The sequence below is a fragment of the Taeniopygia guttata genome, chromosome 36 (genome assembly GCF_048771995.1).
Source record: "Taeniopygia guttata chromosome 36, bTaeGut7.mat, whole genome shotgun sequence".
Lineage (NCBI taxonomy): Eukaryota > Metazoa > Chordata > Aves > Passeriformes > Estrildidae > Taeniopygia > Taeniopygia guttata.
In genome coordinates, this window is record NC_133061.1 from 1,487,898 (window position 1) to 1,511,976 (window position 24,079).

General features: G+C 52.5%; 2 protein-coding genes across 2 annotated transcripts in view; both read left to right on the forward strand.

Annotated features, from left to right (window-relative positions):
• The window catches only part of LOC101233579 (uncharacterized), a 376,722-nt gene that overhangs the window by 153,911 nt on the left and 198,732 nt on the right, over positions 1-24,079 (forward strand). Inside the window, exon 7 of the mRNA XM_072921324.1 lies at positions 17,473-17,917. Coding sequence (XP_072777425.1) covers positions 17,473-17,917 — 445 coding nt within the window. The remainder of the gene's footprint in view (positions 1-17,472; positions 17,918-24,079) is intronic.
• Positions 4,256-5,188, forward strand: LOC140681429 (olfactory receptor 14A16-like). The gene has a single exon (XM_072921258.1). It carries the CDS (start codon positions 4,256-4,258, stop codon positions 5,186-5,188), a length of 933 nt encoding a protein of 310 aa, XP_072777359.1.

The following is a 24,079-nucleotide window of genomic DNA, read 5'->3' on the forward strand; positions in this document are numbered from 1 at the left end:
CATGGGCTGCCTCTCATCAGCTCCTGGAGCACTGGGGCTCAGTGCTCTGCTTTGTATGGAAAAGAGCCGTCAGATGCCCATTGCCAAAACTGACACTCTCCCTAAAAAATTTCCTATATTCAAGGGTATTTCCCTGAAAAAAATCGGGCAACTTTGGCTGGCCTTGTCCTCTGGTGGTCACCTCTTGTCTCCCCTTGAAACACTGGGGCTATATTCCTCCATTCCTATGGAAAAGAACTGGTCCTCATGTCCAGGAACCATGGCCAAAATTAGAATTGGCCACCGAGTCCCGCTGGGGTCACGTAACCATCTGCAGCCCCCAGCAGATATTGACTCTGCCAGTGCTGCCATCCTCCCTCCAGTGAGAGAAAAGGACAGAGGGCAGGCACACAGAGCAGCAACACGAACCCACTGAGGTCAGTGAAGAGGAAGTTGAGTCCCAGGTGGGAGGGATGAGGAGATGCCTTGATGTTGGGGATTAAATACTCCGATAAAAATATGGAGAAGGATGTAATTGATACATCAGACTCACTTTTTCCCTATAAGGCATTGAAAAGTATGGGGACATGACTTGTTTCAGCAAAGCCTCCACGCCAAAGTAAGCAAATATTGAAGTAGCTGTGATCCCAGGAGAAATTTGAATAGACAAAGAGAGCAGAGTGATGAGACCCTGTGCCCTCAGGGAGAGAAGAAGACCTCTGTTCCCAGAGATGAAGATGATTTCAGAAATAGATGAAGAGAACCTTTGCTCTTAAACAGCTCATCCTGAAACTAATACCCCATAAGTTGGCATGGCCCATAAACACAGCTGTGGGAAAAACTGTGAAAAAATGGGAGAGACTTCACGATTTCACTTTTTCCGAGTGGCTGCTATTCGTGGAAATTGAGAGCTACAAGAGAACTGTTTTCTTGTGGAGAAGTCTCCATAGCAAGAAACAGAGACTCCTCTCCCTGAGTGAACTAAAGAAGGATTTTTCTAGAGGTGGTAAAGTGACTGAAATTGTTTTGGTTTGTCCCTTTGCATAAAAAATAAGTAAGAAAAGGTTGAATGGAGAGGGGAAGTGTTCTGAAAGTTTTCTTCTGATCCTTATTACTCTTTTTTTTAATTACTGTTAACAAACTTTTCTTTATACCCTTTTAAAGATTTGATCCCACTTTGCCTTTCTCCTAATCCTATCTCGCAGCAGGAAATTAGTAAGTATTTTATAGTGAGTGCACTGGTAATTAGCCAACACTGAACCCACCACACTAATTAATGCACTGGCCGAGAAAGCTCAAATTAGCGAACAAAAACCATGACAGAAACTTCCTGAAGAACTGCCCCAGACAAGAGGGAAATCAAGGCAGAGCCATGGTTTGTCAGGACTTGCTTGATCTTATTGAGCCCCGTGGTGCATTTGGAACTGAGCCCTGGAACCTCAGGGCCTGAGAGGAGATTGCACAAAACTTTCCAGGAGTTAAAATCAAGAGCAAACAACCAAAAGGTCTCAATGCAATAATGGGTCCCACTGAGGTCCATCCCCAACACAGGCTCCTCATCGTGGAGGGGAGGATTGGAGGACAGGATCACACAAAAACCTCTCAGAGACTGAAAATGGCACAAAACCCTCTCAGTGTGGAAAGGAAAACCCAAAGTACCTGGAAAAAGTTGAGTATCTGAAAGCATTAATGAGCCCCACTGGGTGTCAGTGCAAATCTCTCAAGGGACTCGTTAAAGCAGATAATTGGGGCCATGATTGCACAAACCTCACACAGATTCTGGATCAAAAGGGAAACACCAAGTACCTTAAATGAACTGAAGTACCTTGAAGCATTAATGAGCCCCACTGAGTGTTGTTCCTGACAAAGCCTCTCCAGGGACTAATTACAGCAGATAATTGGAGGCCATGATTGCAGAAAGCTCTCAGAGACTCCAAAGCAAAAGCAAAAGCCAAAGTCTTTGAAGAACCTGCAGTCCCTGGGAGCATGAAGGAGCCCCCAGGGCCATTCCTGACCAAGGCTCCCCAGGGACTCCTTCCAGCAGATCCTTGAGGCCACTGGGATGTGGGCTGGGGGGGGATGCTGAGGGCAGGACCAGGGGGTGACAGCGCCCAGCCTGGCTGGGGCTGTGCCAGGAGGCCCCATGGCCTCAGGACAAGGTGTCTCCTCCCAGCCCTTGGTGGCACAGACCCTGCTGTGCCCCAGGGCACCAAGACTTGGCTTCTCTTTGTCCCCACCTGTCATCAGTGCCTCCAGTTCTCTGCTCTGCCTGGGGCCTGGGGACACTTTCTCAGTCGTGTCCCTCAGTGGGACCCATTAAAAGTCCAAGAAACTTTGGAGTTGGATTCTGACTTGGAGTTCTGGAGAGGTTTCTGCAGCTCCCTCTCAGGGCCTGATGTTCAAGGCCTGAGCACAAAGCCCCAGAGGGTCATTAAAGTCCTTGTGCTGTGTCTGTGCTGCTGAGCTGGGCCGGGCTCCTGGCACAGAGGGTGATCCTGGCAACCAAGCAGAGCTTCAAAAGCACATTTCTCTTGCTGAGCAGCTCTTCTCCCAGCCCAGCAGGGCTGGGGCACTGCCTGCAGCCAGCCCGGGCACAGCACAGAGGCACAGAGAGCTTCAATCAGTCAGGGCTGGGAAGGGGCTGAGAAGTGCCTGGGGCAGAATCACTGCCAGCCCTTGGCACAGGAACCTCTGGCTGCAGGACAATGCAGCTGCAGCTCCTGGAGTGATCTCCTAAAGCTGGAACATCCCAATGCCCACAGACCCTGTGAGTACAATTCTGAGTATTTCTGGTGCAGGGCAGGTGAAATGCTTATGAAGTTCTGACATGGTGAGCGGTTCTTATCCGTCATAGAATATTTCCAAGACAAGGATTTTGATAAAAATGTGGAAATTTCCTGAGACTTTGTTTTAGTTTCCTGCTATTGGAAATGGCAGGGAAGGGGGATAAATATTAAAGGTTGATTATGAATTTAGACAAGTGCATGAGATATCCAAACTGTTAGTTTTAGTGCTCAGTAGGTTCACAGGAGATCCCTAATGTGCTTTCAGCCACTCTGGCCATGGACAGCAGCAGCATCACCTTTGCTGGAGCCATCAGGCTCAGTCTGAGCTGTCCTTTTTCCAAGCTGCAAACAGAACCTGCCCTCAGCCAGTGCCCTGCAAACAGGCAGGGTTCTGTCAGGCCAAGGAGAGTGCACAGAGATTTGGGGTCTGGGAGTGCTGGCAGGGAGAGATCAAGCACAAGGAAACTCCTGCAGGAGGAAAATCTCCTGGAAGCAGAGAGAAGATCAGGGAAGGAGAGAAAACAAAAGCGAGAAATGCTGTGGCAGGGAGAGTTTAGAGATGGCCAGAAGAGCCCCTCCAGTGCAGCCCCTCCCTCTGCACAAGCCCCCTCCCTCCTGTGCCCCAGCCAAGCCTCTGCCCTCAGGGCCGGGGCTCCAAGGCGTGCAGCCCCTCCTGTGCAGGCAGAGCTGCAGCAGAGCCGTGGGGCAGCTCTGCAGCCCCGGGCCCAGTTCCCTCTGCAGAGCACAGGGCTGGGAGCAGCTGCCCGGCACTGGGGGCTCTGGCAGGGGGCACAGCTGGCTCAGGGTGACACAGCTGTCCCCAGTGCCCGGCTCTGGGCAATGCTGGCAGTGCAGCCAGGGAAGGAGCTGCATCTCCCTTCATCCAGTGCCATCAGAAGGACACTTGGAAGTCTCCCTGAGATTTCAGTCCAAGCTGGGAGCTTCAATGCAGGGTGCAAACCTGTCCAAAGCATCTCTGAGTTATAGGATTCATGGGGAAATGCAGATGTGTTCTGACACTGAAAATGCTGCTGGGTTGGTGAAATGAGCAAGGTGAGTCCTTGGCTCCAAATGTGGAGCTGGGCTGTGGTGGATCCATCTGCTCACAGCAGTACCTGGTGAGCTTAACAGAGAACTTGGGAGTGTGAACATCCTCCACTTGAGATAAGTGAAAGCCCAGAGAAACTCCAAACAGAATGAGGTAACAGACCTTCTTCCCCCAATCTCTGCTCATAATGTTGCATCAGACAACTCACTCTGTTTTACCACAGGGCAGCAGAAATGCTGAGCATTTCTGATATCCAGGAACACCATCAGAGATAAGGGAGAGCTTATAATAAAGACCCCAAACATCCAAAACACTAAAGACAATGTCCACGTGTGTCACAGAGGAGGGTTTATGGGAAATGTCTTTGATTTTCATTACACATATCTCCTCTCTCTTCACTGTCCTTTCTCCATGAGCAGGTGCCCATGTGCAGCCACAGCAAATGTCCAACAGCAGCTCCATCAGCCAATTCCTCCTGCTGGCACTGGCAGACACGCGGCAGCTGCAGCTCCTGCACTTCTGCCTCTTCCTGGGCATCTCCCTGGCTGCCCTCCTGGGCAACGGCCTCATCATCAGTGCCGTAGCCTGCGGCCACCACCTGCACACGCCCATGTTCTTCTTCCTGCTCAACCTGGCCCTCAGCGACCTGGGCTCCATCTGCACCACTGTCCCCAAAGCCATGCACAATTCCCTCTGGGACACCAGGAACATCTCCTACAAAGGATGTGCTGCTCAGGTTTTTCTGCTTATCTTCTTTCTTGGATCAGAGTATTTCCTCCTGACCATCATGTGCTACGACCGCTACGTGTCCATCTGCAAACCCCTGCACTACGGGACCCTCCTGGGCAGCAGAGCTTGTGCCCACATGGCAGCAACTGCCTGGGCCAGTGGCTTTTTCTATTCACTGCTGCACACGGCCAATACATTTTCCTTGCCCCTGTGCCATGGCAATGCCCTGGGCCAGTTCTTCTGTGAAATCCCCCAGATCCTCAAGCTCTCCTGCTCTATATCTTATCTCAGGCAACTGGGGCTCATTGCTGTTAGTGCCTGTTTGTTATTTGGTTGTTTTGTGTTCATGGTTTTCTCCTATGTGCAGATCTTCAGGGCTGTGCTGAGGATCCCCTCTGAGCAGGGACGGCACAAAGCCTTTTCCACCTGCCTCCCTCACCTGGCTGTGGTCTCTCTGTTTGTCAGCAGTCTCATGTTTGCCTACCTGAAGCCCCTCTCCATGTCCTCCCCATCCCTGGATCTGTCAGTGTCAGTTCTGTACTCGGTGGTGCCTCCAGCCCTGAACCCCCTCATCTACAGCCTGAGGAACCAGGAGCTCAAGGCTGCAGTGTGGACACTGATGACTGGATGCTTTCAAGGACATTAAACTGCTGGCCAATTTCTGAAAATCACTTGTAACAAAAGTCATCTATGATACTTCTTGTTGAATTAGTTGTGGGGAATTTTTTTCCTTTGTTTTACTTTTTTACATATTGTCCACAATAAATCTAATTTTTGAGCCATTTGTCATTTTGTCTCCACCTTCCCTGTGGCCACTGACTGTGTCAATGAGGGGCTGCACTCTCTGTGGCTTTCAAGGAACTAAAGGATCTCCCAGCAGTTTTCTGCAGAGATGCCCTTTTGTTGCCTTCTCTGGAGCTGCAGCAGCAATGTCTGTGTGCAGAGCTGGGGGCACATCAGTGCTGGCACAGCAGCACTGGTTCTGCTGGCCACACCATTCCTGATCCAGGCCAGGAGCCATTGGCCTTCTTGGCCACCTGGGCACACTGCTGGCTCATGTCCAGCCTGCTGTCCATTAGTCCCTGCAGGTCCCTTCCTGCCTGGCTGCTGTCCAGCCACTCTGTCCCCAGCCTGTAGCACTGCAGGGGTTGTTGAGGCCAAAGTGCAGGACCTGGCACTTGGACTTGTTAAACCTCACCTTGTTGGGTTTGGTCCCTGGATCCAGCCAGTCCAGGTCCCTCTGCAGAGCCCTTCTACCCTCCAGCAGATCAACACCCACATCCAGCTTGGTGTCATATGCAAAGATGTCCTTGGTTCCAAGGGACCCTCAGTGTCACAAATTCCCTTTGGTTGCACCAGGCCCTGCTCTGTCACACTGGTCTCCTTGGTTCCATGGGGCCCCAAAATTGTGACAACTGACTCCTTGGTTCCTTGGGGCTTCACAGTGTCACAATGTTCTCGTTGGTGCCGCAGTTTCACAGTGGCCCCTTGGTTCCATGGGGCCCCAGGGTGTCACAAAGGCCCCATGGTCACATGAGGTCCCACACTGTCACAATGCTCTCGGTGGTTCCACAAGTCCCCTCAGTGTCACAATGGACTCCTTGTTTCCACGAGGCCACACAGTGTCACAAGGGCCTTCCAGATTCCTGGAGGCCCCAGAGTGTCACAGTGGCCCCTTGGTTACACAAGGTCCTGCAGTGTCACACTGTCCCCTTGGTTCCATGAGGCCCCGCAGTGTCAGAATGGCCCCTTGGTTCCATTGGGCCCTGGACTCTCCCAGTGCTCTCTTTGGTTTTGCAGTGTCACAATGGTGAAACCCCTCGGTTACACGAGGTCCTGTAGTGTCACCATGGTCTCTGTGGTTCCACCAGGACCCAGTGTCACGGGGACTCTGTTGTCTTCATGAGAGACAACGGCGACCTGGTTGCAATAAGACAGCAAGGCAGCCCGGCCTCGCCCGGGCTACTCGGGCTAACGACACACGCTGACACCAATGTGGTGGACGGTCAAAAGCCTTTATTATCTTATCTCATGGGTTTAAAGTTTTGGGGGACTTTGCTACGTCAGAGGGGGGTTGGTAGGGTCTCTAGGTTAGTCGGGAGTGGAAAACTACTGGGTTAGGTGTGGTTACATGCTCTGGGGTTAATAGATAACGTGAAGCAGGGAGAAGGGGGAAGGGTCTCTCTTTCCGTCACATCCCGAGATCTTCCGTTCGCCTGTCCCTATCTACAACATCTCCCCTCCCCTTATCATATATAAAATGAGGTAGTCGTACATATAGGCACTGGAGTGAGGTACAAACTTGTAACTTGTTGAGGAAAGGTTGGTTTGGTAAACCTGAGTAATTTTTGCAAGGCGAGTCTCGAAGGCTTTTGCGACTGACTGTGTTTGCAGTTTTTGGTTTACAGTATTTGTTGCTGGCCTATGAACAGAATGTTCATCCGCTCTAGACGGGCCTGAACAAACGAGACTGGTTCGTTCAGCAGGCATGGTCCTATGGTAATAGCTAAAAGCAGTATTGCCAGTGGACCTGCCAGGGCAGAAATTAAAGTGGTGAGCCAAGGTGATTGATTGAACCAGGATTCAAACCAGCTCTGTTGGGTTTCCCTGTCTCTCTTTCTCTGAGCCAGTCTATCTCGGAGCTCTGCCATGGAGTCTTTAACAACTCCCGTATGATCTGCATAAAAGCAGCACTCCTCTTTCAAGGCTGCACACAGTCCTCCTTGTTGCATGAACAAGAGGTCCAGTCCTCGCCTATTTTGTAAAACTACTTCTGAAAGCGAAGAGACTGATTTCTCTAGATAGGAGATGGATTTCTCGATCCTCTGCAGGTCTTCGTCGATGGTCATTTGCAGCTGAGAGAGTCCGTGCTGCTGGGTTGCGATGGCTGAGACACCCGTGGCTGTGCCAGCTGCTCCCAGGCCGAGCAGCAGTGTGATAGTTATACCTGTGATTATTTCTCTTTTGTGAAGTCTGTCAGGTTCCTTGAGAAGGTGGTATATCTCTTCGTCTGAGTGGTACAGGACCCTAGGAACAATTAGAACTTGGACACAGAAATCGATAGAGTCATTAAATTTGGCAAGGAACACACAAGGACTCACTCTGGATCGCTGGCAAACCCACATCCCGGATGGGACCACCCACTTATTGGTTTTTCTGTTGGGCTTGACAACTTTAGTGCAGAAGTTGCCTTTCTGCTTTGCTAAGGTTGCATTGCCAAAACATCTGCCCTGTCCTGTGATTTGACTCAGGGTGATTCCTCTGCGGGGAGTGTCCCATTTGCACTGGTGGGGGGCACTGGCTGTGGAGTAACTGAAGGGGGTGTCTAATGCAATGCCTTCGTAGAAAGGGGGTTTAGCATTATAGCAAAATTAACAGGAGTTAGTCAGGTTCGGTTTGGTTTCGCTTAGGGTTAGAAAGGTAGCTTCTAAACAGGTTGGCTATGTGGAACATGAAGGATGGGGTGTTTGCTGTGGTGATCTCTTTGAACACCTTGTCACTTGAGAGATGTTGCATGACCCACCTAAATGGCTGGTGAGGGTAGTGGCCTGGGTCGGCTTGCCCCCCGGCCACAAGCCCCAACAGCAAAATTGCACAGAGACACTGTGCATGTCTGGGTCTCACCGGTGTGGGACTCTCGGGTTTTGTCTGACGGTTTGGTGGTCCGTTATCTCCCTCTGGAGCAGGGGTGTATGCATCACGGGGACGGTCCACAAGCATGTCCTGCAAACAAAACTCACAGCTTTTCCATTAGTTTCGTTCTGAAGGTCAGGTTTGATTGACCTAAGTGGACACCACCTGATTCTGTCCTCTTTTTTATCTGAAGCGTTATACCTATAAATTGGGTGCTTTTCCAAGCTTGGGACGGCCCTCCCACTCCGTTCACTGGGGGGACTTCTTTGCATTGCCAGTGTCGGAGCCACAGGGCTTGGGGCAACATCAAGCAGTCTGCTCCTGTGTCTGCCCAAAGCTGAAGCTCTATTACGTGGGGGTCCTGACTGCCATAGAGGCGGCATGTCCCCCACACCCTCGGGGGCTCTTTCCCTATTTTCATGGCCAGGGCCACCCAGGGGTCCTGTTCTGGGGCGTCCCCTGCTGACCCTGCGGCACAGGCATTGCTTGCGGTGGTAGTGGGTACGAAGGTACCGCGGGCCGTGTTGTGAGACTCTGCAATTGTGTCGCTGGCGGGGGTATGAGGTATGAGGGCTCCCCGCCCCACTGGGGGTTGGCATAGATGGGCCGCCTTGTATTTGCGGTGGGAGGAGGCTGCGTGCGGGCCGCACGCCCCCTCCCCCGTCCCGCTTCCCTGGGGCCGGGACCCGCATTCCTTGGCGAGATGCCCTTTTCTCCCACAGCCCCAAAAGGGTATTTTTCCCCAGCTGGTAAACTGGGCTGGTTCGTATTGTAGTTGTTTTTCGGTGCGGCTTAGAGCTTTACTTGGTTTTGTCTTAAATCACGTTGGCTCTTTTTTCTCCGTCTCGGAGTTCCGGCTGGCTCCCGTCGGCTCTTCTGAGCCGGCGGAGCTGCTGCTGGGCTCCGAGTCGGAAGTCGAATGCCAGCGCATTTCCGGGGCTCGGTGCCTTTTTGTCCGGCTCCGAGCTCGCTCCTCCCTGCGGGGGTGGCGCCGCTCCCGCCCCCCCGGCTTGCCCTGCCTCCTGCAGGGGGAGGGCTTTCCCTTACATGGTAGCGGCGTCTGGCGCGCCTGCCGATTGGCTCCGTGCCCTCTGCCGCCCTCCTCCTCTTTCTCACGCGCATGCGCATTCCTGAAATCGCGCGGCTCTCGGGTTTTCGCGCTGAGACCGCTCACGCCGCGCCCCTCTCCTTGGCGGCCAGCGCCATTTTCAAAGGGGTAAGGTGGCGGCGTGGGTGGCGTCTCTTCTCGAGCTGCAGTTTTGGCGCCTCTGGCTTCCTTCACCAGCCCTTGCCAAAAACATTCTACGCGCTGCTGCACCTCTGGCAATGGGTCGCTGACCGGCGGCGGCGGGACGGACGGGGAAGCCGCGGCTTTTCGGGGGGCTTCCGCGGAAGGGACTGGGCTCTGATCCGGGGAAGGGGGTGACGCGCCGGGCCCCCCCCCGGTCCCCGCTACCGGGCGGATCGTTCTCAGGGGCAGTTTGCGTTCCTGCCCCCACCCCTATCTTGGGAGTAACTAATAAACAGGTACGCGCCGCGCTCCACGTCTCCTGATCTTCTATTGCTCTGCATGGGGCTTTCTCTACTTTGCCCCTTGCCTTAAGGCTCTTGCAACTGCCTGAGGATTTCGTGTCCTCGGCTAGCGTGGCTGTGCATTTTTCCCATATTTCCGGATGTAAAACATCCACTGGACGCTCAATCGCCCCAAGCTCAAGCAGCCTTGCTATGGCAAGATAAAAGTCTTTGAGCTTAAATTCGATACTCCATTGCTTATAAATCACACTTACGACCCTGGCGACGCTGTCCATGATGCTCGCGGGTCCTGGGACGTCTCCCTGCGCCAAGATATGGTCTGACTGCTCCGGCCGCTGCTCCTGTCCAGGTGTACCCCGTTACCCAAGCGAATCTTCCCAGGTTTCGGCACCAGATTTGTTGCCTTTATAAAAGACAACGGCGACCCAGTTCCAAGAAGCAGCACAGCGGCCCGGCCTGTCCGGACCACTCGGGCTAACGACAAAGACGCAGACACCAATTTGGTGGATGGTCGAAAGCCTTTATTATCTTATCTCATGGGTTTAAATAGTCTTGGGGGTCTTTGCTACACCAGAGGGGGGTTTGGTGTGGTTTCTGGGTTAGTCGGGAGTGGAAAACTACTGGGTTAGGTGTGGTTACATGCTCTGGGGTTAATAGATAACGTGAGGCAGGGAGAAGGGGGAAGGGTCTCTCTTTCCGTCACATCCCGTGATCTTCCGTTCGCCTGTCCCTATCTACCACACAGGTGGCACCGCTGAACACTGCAAAGCTCCCAGATCCCAGCTGGAAGGAGATGAAATCCCAGCCCTCGTAGCCGTACTGGTGGGATCCATGGATGCTCCATTGGACAGGAGGTCACAGCTGGAAACCCCCTGCACTGTGTGGAGACCTGGGAACAAGGAGAGAACAGACCCATGGAGTCATGTCCCAGCCCCTGGGAGCCCCTTGGAGCTCCCTGGATTCCCATCCCAGCCCCATAGATCCCCCCCATCCCCAGAGATCCCATCCCAGCCCCTCAGAGTCCTCCATTCCCACAGATCCCAGCCCAGACCCTGGCTCCCGCCACTGCCCCTGCTCTGGTTGTACCGGCCCCGTCTCCAGGTCACTGTCAGCCACAGGCCGGTTCCTGTCCTTGAGCAGGGTCTGGATATCCCAATATGCCAGCTCTGGCTATCCCAATATCCCAGCTCTGGCTATCCCAATATCCTAGCTCTGGGTATCCCAATATCCAAGGTCTGGCTATCCCAATATCCCAGCTCTAGGTATCCCAATATCCTGGGTATGGCTATCCCAATATCCCAGCTCTGGCCATCCCAATATCCCTGCTCTGGCTATCCCAGTGTCCCAGCTCTGGCTATCCCAATATCCCAGTTCTGGCTATCCCAATATCCCGGCTCTGCTATCCCAATATCCCAGCTCTGGCTGTCCCAATATCCCAGCTCAGCTCCTGCCCCCATCCCTGGTGTCTGTGCCTCCATCCGGCCCCACTCGCTGCCGCAGTGCTCGCAGAGGGTCCCATCCACGTCCCCCAAATTAAGGACTGGGGGACTCCTGGGCTGGGCTCCAACAGTGCCCTTCCAGGAACTGCAGGGAGTGGAGAATTGGGGGGACACAAAGATTTGGGGGAGCTGACGGGGCTGAGAGTTTGCGGTTCCAGGGGCGTCCACGGGCCACGAAAAAGGGGGACATGAAGAGCTGGCAGAGCTGGGAAGGAGGTTCAGGGGCTGAGAGCCAAGGAAAGGGGGTGCAGGGACTGGGAGAGCTGGGATAGGGTGTCCAGGGAATCCTGTGCCCAGGAAAGGGGGTGCCAGGGCTCCTCAGTGTGAGGAAAGGAGGAGCTGGGAGCTGGGAAAGGCAGGAATGGGGGCCCAGGGGTCCCAGGTCAGGGAAAAGGGTGGGGCTGGGGGTTGGGAGAGGTGTGGGATGGGAACAGGTTGTGTTGGTGCCAGATAAGGGGGTGCAGGGGGGTCTCAGTGCCGGGCAAAGGGGTAAAAGGGTGTCTTGGTTCTCAGGAATGGGAGTGCAGGGGGGTCTCAGGGTCACGGAAATGGGGGGGCAGCGATGGAGAGGTAGAAGGGAGTTCCAGGGGTCCTTGAGCCCAGGAAAGGGGAGTCCAGGATTTCCCAAAAAGGGGTACCAGGGTGGGGACACCCGGGGTGTTTGGGAAGGGGGAGGTCAGAGGGTCTCTGGCTTTGCACAAAGGTGGGGCTGGGGGCTGGGAAAGGCAGCAATGGGGGTCCAAGGTGTTCCAAGGCGTTCCAGGATCAGGCACACGGGAAATCTAGAGGCTGGGAGCAGGGAAAAGGGGAGCAGAGGGCCCTGATGTCCGGAAATGGGGGATTCAGGGGGGTCCCTGTGCAGGATAAGGGGAGCAGGGGGGGTCCCGGTGCCGGCAATGGCGATTCAGGGTCCCGGTGCCGGGGTCCCACTCCCCCCTCGCCCGCCAGGAGCGCCCCCAGCCCCAGCGCTGGAGCCACCGCGCTGCTCCTCCTCACTCCCAGTATGATCCCAGTATGATCCCAGTAGGATCAGCCACCCAGGAGCTGCTCCCAGTATGATCCCAGTACAGCCCAGTCACTCCTGGCATCCCCCCACCCCTCTCTGCGTTCCGACCTGTCCCGGCTCCATCCCCGCCCCTCCCGCGGCTGCGGGGAGGAGGAGGAGGAGGGAGGAAGAGGCGGAGCGGCAGCGGGAGCAGCAGGAGGAGCGGGGAGGATGAACCGCGGGGCTCCGGCTCTGCCTGAACTCGCAGCACCCCGGGAGCGTCGCCCCCATCCCGCAGGTGCCCGGGGAGGGGGAGCTGGCCCCAAATATCCCGGGGCTCCCTGGGTTTGGGGTTTTTGGGGGGATGTTTGGAGCTGGCAGGGCTCCAAGGCCGAGCCGCAGCTGCCCTCGGGGGGACATCGGGGGTCCCCGGGAGGTGTTTTTGGGGGGTCCCGGTGCGGGTGGCGGCAGAGCCCCGGCGGGGCCGGGGGGATGCGGGTCCCCCCGCGGTGCGGGTTGGGCTTCCCGGCCGGGCCCTCCGAGCTCTGCCGGGGCCGCGTGGGGACCGCGCGGGAGCGGCGGGAGCGGCGGGGGGACCCCGGATTTGGGGAGCCCCGGGAGAGCCGCGGCTTCCCTGGGCGGGAGCGCAGAGAGAGGAGAGCCCCAGGAGCCCCAGCGGGGACCCCGAGAGGGGGGACCCCTGGTAGTGCCGGCACCCGGCAATGGGGGTGCTGGGGCTGGAGGGGCGGCATGGCCGGGAAAGGGGTTCGGGGCTACCGGGGCCGCCAGGGGCTGCTCCCAGCAGGTGCCCAGTTCCTACCCCTGTGTGCTTCCAGTCTCCTGGGCACTCCCAGGATGAGCCCAGTCAGTCCCAGTATCACCCTGGTCACTTCCCCTCACTCCCTGCAGGATCCCTGTTTCTCCCAGTATGAGCCCAGTCATTCTCACTCATTCCCCATTATGACGCTATTTGCCCTCAGCAAGTCCCAGTTGCTCCCACTTTTCTCCAGTGTGTTCCCACTTCTCCCAGTTGCTCCTAGTATAGTCCCAGTCAGTCCCAGTATGATCCCAGTATGAGTCCAGTATGAACCCAGTCTCCCCCAGCAGGGCCCCAGTCACTCACTCTTGCCCCCAGCATGGTCCCAGTTGCCCCCAGCACATTCCCAGTGGCTCCCAGTGTGGTCCCAGTCACCACCTGCATGTTCTTAGGTACTCCCAGTACATCCCAGTTGCCTGGAACATTCCCAGTGTCTTTGCCAGGCACTCCCAGTTACCTCAGCATGGTTCAGCTGCCCCCAGTTTTATCCCAGTCACTGCCAGTACATCCCAGTTGTCACCTGCATGACTCCTGTCATTCCCAGTTGCTCCCAGTTGCTCTCAGGGTGTGTGCATTTGGCTCCCAGCATGGGCCTGGCAGCTCCCAGTAACCCCCAGTCAGGGTCCCTTGGCACCCACTGTAATCCCAGTATGATCCCAGTCACTCCCAGTATGATGCCAGTGCCCCCCAGTGTGATCCCAGCTGCTCCCTGTCAATGCCAACATGACCCCAGTAACCACCAGTATGATCCCTATGACTCCCAGTCTCTCCCAGTATATCCCAGTCACTCCCAGCATGCTCCCAGTCCCTTCCACTTCCTCCCAGTTACTTTCAGCATGATTCCAGTTGTTCACAGCCACTCCCAGTCAATCCCAGTATGATTCCTGTCACCCTCCATGGACCTGGGTGCTCCCACTGTGATCCCAGTATGATCCCAGTTACTGCCAGAATAGTTGCAGTTGTTCCCTGTTCCTCCCAGTATGATCCCAGGTGTCCCTAGAATAGTCCCAGTCCCACTCAGCATGGTCCCACTCACTCTCAGCTGTCCCCAGCATGGTCCCAGCTGTTCCCAGTGTGGTTCCAGTCCCCCCAGTATGGTCACAGACACTCCCAGTATATTCCAGTTGGCCCAGTAAGGTTTTGATGACCTCAGAATGATCCCAGTCTTTCCCAGTTACTCCCAGTTGCCTCCAGCATGATCCCAGTTTCTGGCAGTTGCCCAAAGTGTGGTCCCAGTCGCTCCCAGTATGAACCCAGTTTCCCCATTTATGGTCTCAGTCCCCTCAGCACGGTTCCAGTACCTTCCAGTTGGTCCCAGTTGCTTCCAATGTGTCCAGATTTTCCTCCCAACATGGGCCCAGTAGCTCCCAGTGACCCCCAGCCAGGATCCATTCACACCTGCTGGAATCCCAGTGGCTCCCAGGATGATCCCAGCTGCACCCAGTCCCCCCCAGTATGGTTCCAGTCACTCCCAGTATGATTCCAGCCCTGCCCAGAATGACTCCCTGTCACTCCCAGGGTGGGCCCGTTGCTCCCAGTCACCTCCAGCATGGTTCCAGTCACAGCCAGCACACTTCCAGTCATTCCCAGTATGATGCCAGCCAGTTCCAGTAGGATCCCAGTATGAATCCAGCATGGGCACAGCTGCTCCCATTATCATCCATTGTGGTTCCAGTTGTTCCCATTTAACCCCACTGTGGTTTCAGTCTCTCCCAGTGTATCCCAGTTGCTCCCACCATGTTCCAAGTCACTCCAGTTGTCCTCAATTGCTTCCAGCCTGATCCCAGTTGCTCCAAGTAAGATCCAGTAGGATCCCAGTTGCCCCCAGCATGCTTTCAGTTGCTTCCTGTTCTCCCCAGTGTGATCCCAGTTGCCCCCAGTTGTCCCTTGTATCAACCCCATCACTCCCCATATGATCCCAGTTGCTCCCAGCATGGTCCCAGTCATGCCCAGTTGTCCCCGGTGTAGACCCACTCACTTCCACTCGCTCTCAGTTCTCCCCAGCATGGTCCCCGTTGTTCCCAGTGTGTTCCCAGTCACCCCAGTAAGGTTACAGACATCTCCAGTAAATCCCAGTTGCCTTCAGCATCTCTGTGGTCATTCCCAGACACTCCCAGTGATCCCAGTAAGGTGCTTGTTATCCCAGTATGATCTCAGTCATGCCCAGTATGTCCCAGTTGTCTCCAGCCTGCATCCAGTCATTCCCAATTCCTCCAGTTTGCTTGCAGCATGATCCCAGTTTTTCTCAGTTGCTCCCAGTAGCCGAAAGTGGGATCCCAGTTGCTTCCTTTCATCACCAGTATGAGCCCAGTAACCTCCAGTATGATCCTTGTCACATGCCAGCACTCCCAGTATGGTCCCAGTATAATCCCAGTAACTTCCAATCACTTGCAGTATGGTCCCAGTTGCCTCCAGCTACATCAACCCAGTCAATCCCAGTATGATGCCATTTGCTCCCAGAGTGCTCCAAGTTGCTCCCAGTCACCCCCAGTACAGGGATGCTGTGCATGGTGTGTTCCCAGTCACTCTCAGACACTCCCAGTATTAGTCCAGTCCCTCCCAGTATGATCCAGAGATGACGCCAGTGTGCTCCCAGTCAGTGCCAATATGAACCAGTTGTGCTCCACATGGTTCCAGTTGCCCCTTTCACCCTCACTGTCCCTCCCAGTCTCTCACGGTGTCCCCCCGTTCCTTCCAGCATATTCCCACTCACTCCCAGTTCCTTCCAGCGCGATCCCATTTGCTCACAACTGCTCCCAGTCAGCCTCAGTGTCGTGGCACTCACTGCCAGTATGATCCCAGTCACCTCCAGCATGATCCCAGTATAAGCCCAGTCGTTTCCAGTCATCCCCAGCAGGCACCCAGTGACTCCCAGTTCCTCCCAGTTGCTCCTAGCATGATCCCAGTTGCTCACAGCTGCTCCCAGTCACCCTCATCATGCTCTCAGTAAATCCCAGTATATCCCATTTGCCCCCAGCATGGTCTCAGTTGGGCCCCGTAGGCTCCTACTCTGTGTCAGTATGATCCCAGTACGATCCCAGTCTCCCTCGGGGTGACTGCAGTCTGCCCTGGCATGGGCCCAGCTGCTCCCAGTATGATTCCAGTACAATCCCAGTACAAACCAGTCCTTCCCAGTGCTGCCACTCCTGGCATCCCCGAGCCCTCTCTGTGTTCCCCCCTCCTGATCTCCTGAGAGGAGCCCCAAGGGCCGGCAGTGCCCAGGCAGGGTCCCCAGGCAGCCCCAGTTTGGATGTGCAGCCCCCAGTTTCCCCAGTTTGCCTCTCCTTTGGCCCGGGCCGGGTTCCCCCCTGGAACAGCGGCTGGGAGCAGCCGAGAGCCCCGCGCTGCCCATCCCGACCTGTCCCGGCTCCATCCCCGCTCCTGCCGCGGGCTGCCGGGGCTGTGGGAACGGGAACCGAGGGTGTCACTGCTGCTGGGGGAGGAGGAGGAGGGAGGGAAGGGAAGGGATGGAGGAGGAGCGGGAGGTAGGCTTAGGGAGGAGGAGGAGGAGGAGGAGGGGGGATGGAAGAGGAGGGGCGTCAGGAAGAGGAAGAGGAGGTTGAAAGGCGGATGGAGCAGAGCAGAGAGAAGCGCGCGGTCAGCCCTGCCTGAATTCGCAGCCCCCACCTGTGGGATCATCGCCCCCCATCCCACAGGTGAGCGGGGAGGGGGAGCTCGGGCCAGGTCTCCTGGGGGGTGCCTGGGTTGGGTTTTTTGGGGGGATGTTTGGAGAAGGAAGAACTGCGAAGCTGAGCAGAAAAGGCCCCTTGGGGGGACTCCTTGGAGCCCCTGCAGCCCAGAGCAGAGAAGAAGGGGAGAAGGGAGCCCAGGAGCCCAAACAGCCCCGGCACCCTCAATGGGAAGAGCCAAAAGGGGGGAGCTTTTGGGATTGCTGGGACCCCCGGCAGCCTGGGGAGGGTGGGCAGCGAGGAGAAGGGGGACTCCCAATCCAAGCGTGACCCCAGCAGCTGGGACAGGGGGGAGCCCCGAACAGCAAAGGGGAGGGAGCAGGGACGGGGAACTCCTGGGAGGCTTTTTCAGGGTGTTTGGGAGGTTTTTATGGAGCCCAGGTGGCCAGGGACTTCTAGGGATGAACTGGGACAGAGGGAGATTCAAACTCAACGTGCTCATCCCTTGTTTTCCCCAAACCAGGATTTCCCATTCCCAGCCCCTGGGAGGCTGCGAGGAAGAGGAAGAGCCTCTCCTTGTCCTTCCTCCCCCAGAGCAGGAGCTGAGGATGGAGAGCAGGGAGGACAAATCCCCGCGGCAGAACCTGGTGGAAGAGGCTGTTTTGAGCGGCTCCACGGCGCAGGAACCCGACGGGGAGGAAAAGTCCTGGAGATCCCGCACGAGAAGGGGCTGCAAACGCAGATCACGGGGATCTGAGGGGGAAAGACCCACCCTGGGCCGGGGAGGCGGCCGGAGATGGAGCCAGAGCTCGGAGCTGGGGGTCCCTGAGCAGCTCCATGATGGGGAGAAGCCCCACAAGTGCTCGGAGTGTGGGAAAGGCTTCAGGAGGAGGTCTGAGCTGATTCTGCACCAGAGGACCCACACTGGGGAGAAACCCTACGAGTGTTCCAAGTGTGGGAAGAGCTTCAGCCAGAGTTCCCACCTGATCGTACACCAGAGGACCCACACTGGAGAGAGGCCCTACAAGTGTTCCAAGTGTGGGAAGAGGTTTCAGACCAGCTCCTGTCTCCTCCGGCACTATCGGGTTCACAGGGAGGAGAGGCCCTTCTGTTGCCCCAACTGCGGGAAGGGATTCAGGGAAAACTCAAAACTCATCAGACATCAGCGCATCCACACTGGGGAGAGGCCCTACGAGTGTGGGGAGTGTGGGAAGAGCTTCAGCCGGAGCTCCAGCCTGATCACGCACCAGAGGATCCACACTGGGGAGAGGCCCTACGAGTGTTCCAAGTGTGGGAAGAGTTTTCGGACCAGCTCCTGTCTCCTCCAGCACTATCGGGTTCACACAGAGGAGAGGCCCTTCTGCTGCCCCGACTGTGGGAAGGGATTCAGGAAGAACTCCCACCTCACCACACACCGGCGCATCCACACTGGAGAGAGGCCCTACGAGTGTCCCCGGTGTGGGAAAAGATTCTCACAGAGCTCTCACTTGACCCAACACCAACGGAGGCACCGGTAAGGGAAGCCCTGCGAGTGCCCCGAGTGCGAGAAGAGCTAAACTCCATCCCCCACTGGAGGACCCACATTGGGCACAGCCCTGGTGATCCACATTCCCTGTGATCCATGTTGGGAACACACCTGGCTGCTTCTCCTTTAGTGTTGACCTTTATTTTTTTCTCTTCTCAATCTCTATGCACTCTAAAAGCCAAGAGGGATCGATCTTTCACCTCAAACCCACTCACATCCCACTGAAAACAACTGAATTTTAACACATAAAGGCTCAATCCCTCTTCAAATTGTTTGTTCCCACCTCAAAAAAAACCAACCCACACCAAACTCACTCGAATCCACAGCTGCCAGGGTGAGATGGGTTTGGGAGGAGATTGGGAGAAGTGGGATCCCAATTTGGAGCAGTGGGATGGGGATTGTGTGGGGCTGGGTGGCTGGGATATATCTGATAGCAAATAAAACTTTCAGACTTAGTGATTTCTTTGCCGTTCATCTCCAGTCCGTGGCAGTTCTGTTTTTCAGGGCACCACCTTCTCAGCTGATTGTGTTTGTGTCCTCCTTTCCCTCCCACCTCTCTTTGCCTGCTCTGTTTCTCTCTCCGTGTCTCCCTTGAGCCAGGGACCTCCAAAGACCCTCCCCCAACTTAATTTCCTCAGGGACCACCAAAGATCCTCCCCTGTTTTAATTGACCCCTCCCCTAATTTAATTGCCCCCTCTGCCCCCAATGACCCACCCCTGATTTTGTAATTATTTTATTTCCCAATTATTATTTTAATTCTTAGTTCAGGAGCTGAAGTTATGGAGGCCAGCAGGGAAATGTCTCTGTAGCATTTTGCTCCACTTGGCTTTCAGCCACTTCACAAGAGCTTTGCCTTTGAGGGAAAAGGGAATGTCTTTTCCTGGCTGGGAGCTGAAATTCCAGACCTCTGGAATATGTGCAGGGCCATATAGACTGGGATCAACCAGAGATTGGGATCAAATATGCACTGAGATCCTGTGGTCTAGGATCAACTAAGGACTGGGATAAATTAGGGACTGGGGCCCTACAGACTGGAATGAACTGAACTGGGATCAAATACGGACAAGGATCAAATATGGACTGGGATCCTATGGACTGGTATCAACAAGGGACTTGGATAAAATAGGGACTGGGATCCTACAGACTGGGATCAAATTGGGACTGAGATCATATGGACTTGGATCAACTGGAGACCTGGATCAACTACGGACTGTGTTCAAATAGAGACTGGGATCAGATGTGGATTGGGATCCTATGGACAGGGATCAAATATAGTCTGGGATAAAATAGGGACTGGGATCAAATATGGACTGGGATCAAATAGGGACAGGGAACAATTAGAGATTGGGATCAAATATGGAACTGGGATCCTATGGACTGGGACAAACTGGACTGGGATTATATGGAATTGAGATCCTATGGAACAGCATAAACTTTCTAACATGACGCATATAATATTCATTGTAACACTTGCGAAAAGCCAATTATAAATATGCATTTGTCACAATCTCTCCTCTTATTCTTTATAAATCATTTGGCTTGAGCAATATTTCTTATCCTCTTGCATTCTTTGGACTCTGTTGGTAATCAAATAAAATATGGGATTAAACAAAGAAGAAATATCAAAACACTTGTAACACATAAAAGGAAGAATCCTAATTTCTTCCACCATCCCATTCTCAATACATTACCCCACCTGTTAGTTTTTAACATTATTTTCCCTTCGGTGTTTTTTTTTGGACTGATACCAGGGTCATAATTTTTTTTCTGATATCCTTTGTTTTTTCCAGGATGACGCCCTCATTGCCATCTATTTTCAACAATCTGTACACCCCATTCTTTAGCCAATAAATAGCGTAAAGCCAACCTATTTTAATACACTGCAGTTATAGTTTGGCTTTGCTGACTCAATATTAATTCCAGTGCCTGAGCAGCTTTGTTTGTGATCTCCTCTATAACTGCTTGGAGTCCTATAATACGATGCAGTATATAATTTGGGGTTAATACAGAGCTAGACTGCTGTGCTTGTTTTACCTTTTTCTTTACTAATTGCCTTTTTACCGAATCTTGGACTATATCTCTAAGATCAAGTGTAAAACAAATCCATCTCTCTCCTTTGGGACATTCCATGCTCCAAGTATTACTACTTTTTCCTAAGTTCCTTGTAATCCAATATTTTTCCCCATTTTGCCTGCAGGTACTCAGTTTGGGTGGGTCTGTGGCTGTTGACATGGGTGTGTGTAACAAAAAGGAACTTTGGTTCCTTTCCGTGTAATACTTTCTGTAGCATCTGGGACACGATCTTGCTGGTATCTCAGAAGGGAAAAGACAAAAAATGAGAGACAGAAACAGGAATGACAGAGGTCTGGCATGGCTTATACCCCCACCTCCCCTGCCTGTGGGGTTGCTTCCCACAGCAGGTACGTGTGATCTTCTCGGTGGTGAGTACAGTGCTCAGTCCAGGCTTGCCCTCTGTTTCCCTTGTCACTCCTTTTTACTCATTTTTTTAGGCAAGTCCTTTTCGACACTCCTTAACTGTGGTTTCCCACTGTTCCTCAGGTATCTCTCAGTCAACAGGCACTAATAATTCCCATCCACAAAACAAAGTTATTACTTCAGTTGTTTTGGGTTCTATCTGTATAGGGAATTGATTCAGTACTCGATACCTCTTGCAACGAGAACATAGATTTTGTGAACTACAATGCCAATTATTCTCATAATTTAAACATTCACTTATAACCCACCTGCCATGTTAAATATGAGGATAAATAAAATAAAGTATACAGTGTAGTACTGATGGCAATTTCCCTTCTTCCCTGTACAAGCCACAGGCTGAGGCCAGGCTATAAGAGCTCATTGACTGAAACACTCCCGATCCTCCTGTTTGAAGTGGCAGTGTTCCTCTGCCAAGGAGGTGTCGGAGGCGTCTCAGGGTTTATTCAGGCCGGGCTTAGAACCAGTGATGCAAGCTTTGCCTTATTTCTCAGTGAGGTGTTATTCTTTGTACCTGCCTTGGATCATTTGGGTCTTCCCAAACCATTACCACCCAGTCCTGGTTGGAAGTCAATTTGGTATCACCCGGTTTAGATGTGATAGTCCATTCCTCAAGTTTCTTCACAAGTCCTTTGGTTTTGCTGGCATTAATTGACCCTCTTTCCATGGTTTGGATTACTGCTTTAATGGTACCTGGAAAGGATTTCTTAATAACACAGTGTTAAAAGAAAAACAATACTGCATTAACTTTTACCATTAGTTTTCTTTAAAATTTTCTGAGTTTAACTAAACTCTTTTTCTACAGCCACTTCTTCTTCTTGTACCCAGCTGTGTTAATATCTGCAGAGACCAATTCTTCTTCCTGTGAGCTATAATTAGTTAAATAAAAAAGACCAGGCCAATTTTAACATGAGATATATCACATCTCTTGCCTTTTACTTTTTGGGTAACACTTAACTGTTTTAGTCTTACACACTTTAAGTCTTCAGAACAAAAGCCTTCTCTTCTTAACAACAGCAATCAGAAAGAAAAAAGAAATCTTGCTTAAGACAATAAACCACTTTGTGAGAGTCACAATCTCTGCCTTGATCTTCTCTCTACTGGTGGTCCTGTTCACAGCCTTGGGTTTAACTCTGTCCTTCCCCACTTCCCCCCCTCCTTGTTGTCACTCTGCCTAGCAGGAATGGGGGAGAACTTACAGATAGCTGTGGCTGAGGGGACCTTGGGGGTGTATTTCGCTCTCCCCTTCGCTCTCTTTCTCTCTCTCTCTCCCTTTCTATCTCTTTCTCTTTCTTTTTCTCTCTTTACATTTCAGCAGCCACATTCACATATCAGTCCACTTTCTAACATTAATCCTACATCCTGGAGAGGTGAGTCTGGCAATCACCTCTCCCCCCTTTTTCAACTTCCTTACAAAGTAAATTACTTTTTTTATGCGTGTTCTGCAGGAGTGTAAATCATGGCACCCTCCACCAAGGCTACCAGCCACTCACAGCTGACAGTGCAAAAATAAAGACTTATTTTGCTATCACAATTTTTCCATTCACAAGTTTGAAAAGGTTGCAGGAACAAAGTAAACAACAACTTACTTCCAAAGTGACCCTGCCTGCACCAAAACAAATTTAAGGCAATGCTAGTTAGTGCAATGCAATTTGCAAGGAAGCCAAGGTTTGATTTGGGAAGGGCATCTGAGGACACAGAGCATGAGTTTTACAAATCTCTATTTTGAAGAGGGAATGGACAAAATATGAATAGAGTTGAGGGCAGGGGGAGGACAGCAAGTGAGGAATTTTTCTCTGCAATACTCTCTTTTTGACTGCCAGGAAACACTCTAACACTCTCTCCAAGGAGATAAAGAAAAGCTCATAAAAAACAATCTACATTACATATACTACCATTCATCTACATTTACTCACTTTTATTTTTCACTAACTCTCACATACAACAAGAAGATACTTTTTACTTTCAAACAGTCTACATTACATATCTACACCCTGAGTGCTGTTGGAATGTTAATCCCTCAACCCAGCAGGTTTGAATCCTGGATGCTCTTGGGCACTCTTATCCCTCAATCCGGCACTCCACGGGGTTCCTCTTCTTCCTAAGATCCAGTCCCAGTTTCTCTGGGAGGGATTCTCTCTTTTTTATCACTCACTTGATCTCTTTACTGGCTGTTTTTCACATGAAAAAGACGAAAAGCAGCATGAGAGACTACAGCAATCACTTGGCAAGTCTGGGATACCCAGCAGCTTCTGTCACACACATTCATTCCCCCCTTATCCGCCCCATCCCAACAAATACTCACCTATCCTTTGTCCTTGGGTCTTGGTTCTTCGTGTACACTTTAGTCTTGGGGCTAATTACTGTGGTTTTAGGGAATGCTTTCCCTTTTCTTTGTTTTATTGTCTCCTTTTGCCCATAGATCATAACCTGTGTCTGGTCACACACCAGGGGAACAGAGCGAGGCTGCCTAAATAGGGCAGGACCCGTCTTCCTCACCCTGACTCTCCCAAGGCCCCGGCAGAGAGGTGTTAAAAACCATCCTTTGCTACCATAATTGTGAAAAACGCCAATCACTTGGCTGTTAAATTTTTAATAATAATAACATGGTTATTAAAATAGTAATACAATTAGAGTAATAAAAATTTAGAGTTAGGACAATTACAAGACAATAAAAAGCAAAGAATTAAGGATGTCCAGATGCTCTGGGGCACTTAAGCCACAACAAGCATACCTTGTGAACAAAGGAATCACCCCTAAAACTACACTATTGCATATTCATATATCCTTCATGGTTATGCATACATTCTATTTAAAACAAGAAACTCCGTCTGTTATATGCCAACTATTTCCTTTAATCCCCATGGCGTCTTCGAGTCTGAGCAAGGCCTGAAGAAATTAGATTCATCTGACAAGAAAACCATAAATTCCTCTTCTTTGGAAGATTTGGGTGTTCTGTGATGGTTATGTCAAAGCGAGTATGTCATTCCTTAAAAGAAAACCCAGATACATAGTTTCTATTTTAACTACTAAAGCTTCAATTTAACTACACAACTACATTTACAGTACTATTAAAATGTTAATACAGCATTACTATTCAAACTAACATATGTGCATTTTTCACCTTGGGCGTCTGGTGGAGTATCCCCGGAAAGTGCCCATCTCTGCAGGGAGCCACGTGTTTTCAATTGTAAATTAGGTCTTTCTTTCTCTGTCATCTGTGGTTTCCAGTCTTTCCCGGCTGGGTCTTCAGGTCTTTTAAAACTTTAGGAATCTTTTTCTACTAGCACAACTGACTTCATGTATATTTTACATAATCACGAATTATTCCATAATTTATATTACAATGGGGCTGCACAGATCCCCCTGCAGGTCCATGGGGATGCAGAGATCCCCCTGCAGGTCCGTGGGGATGCAGAGAT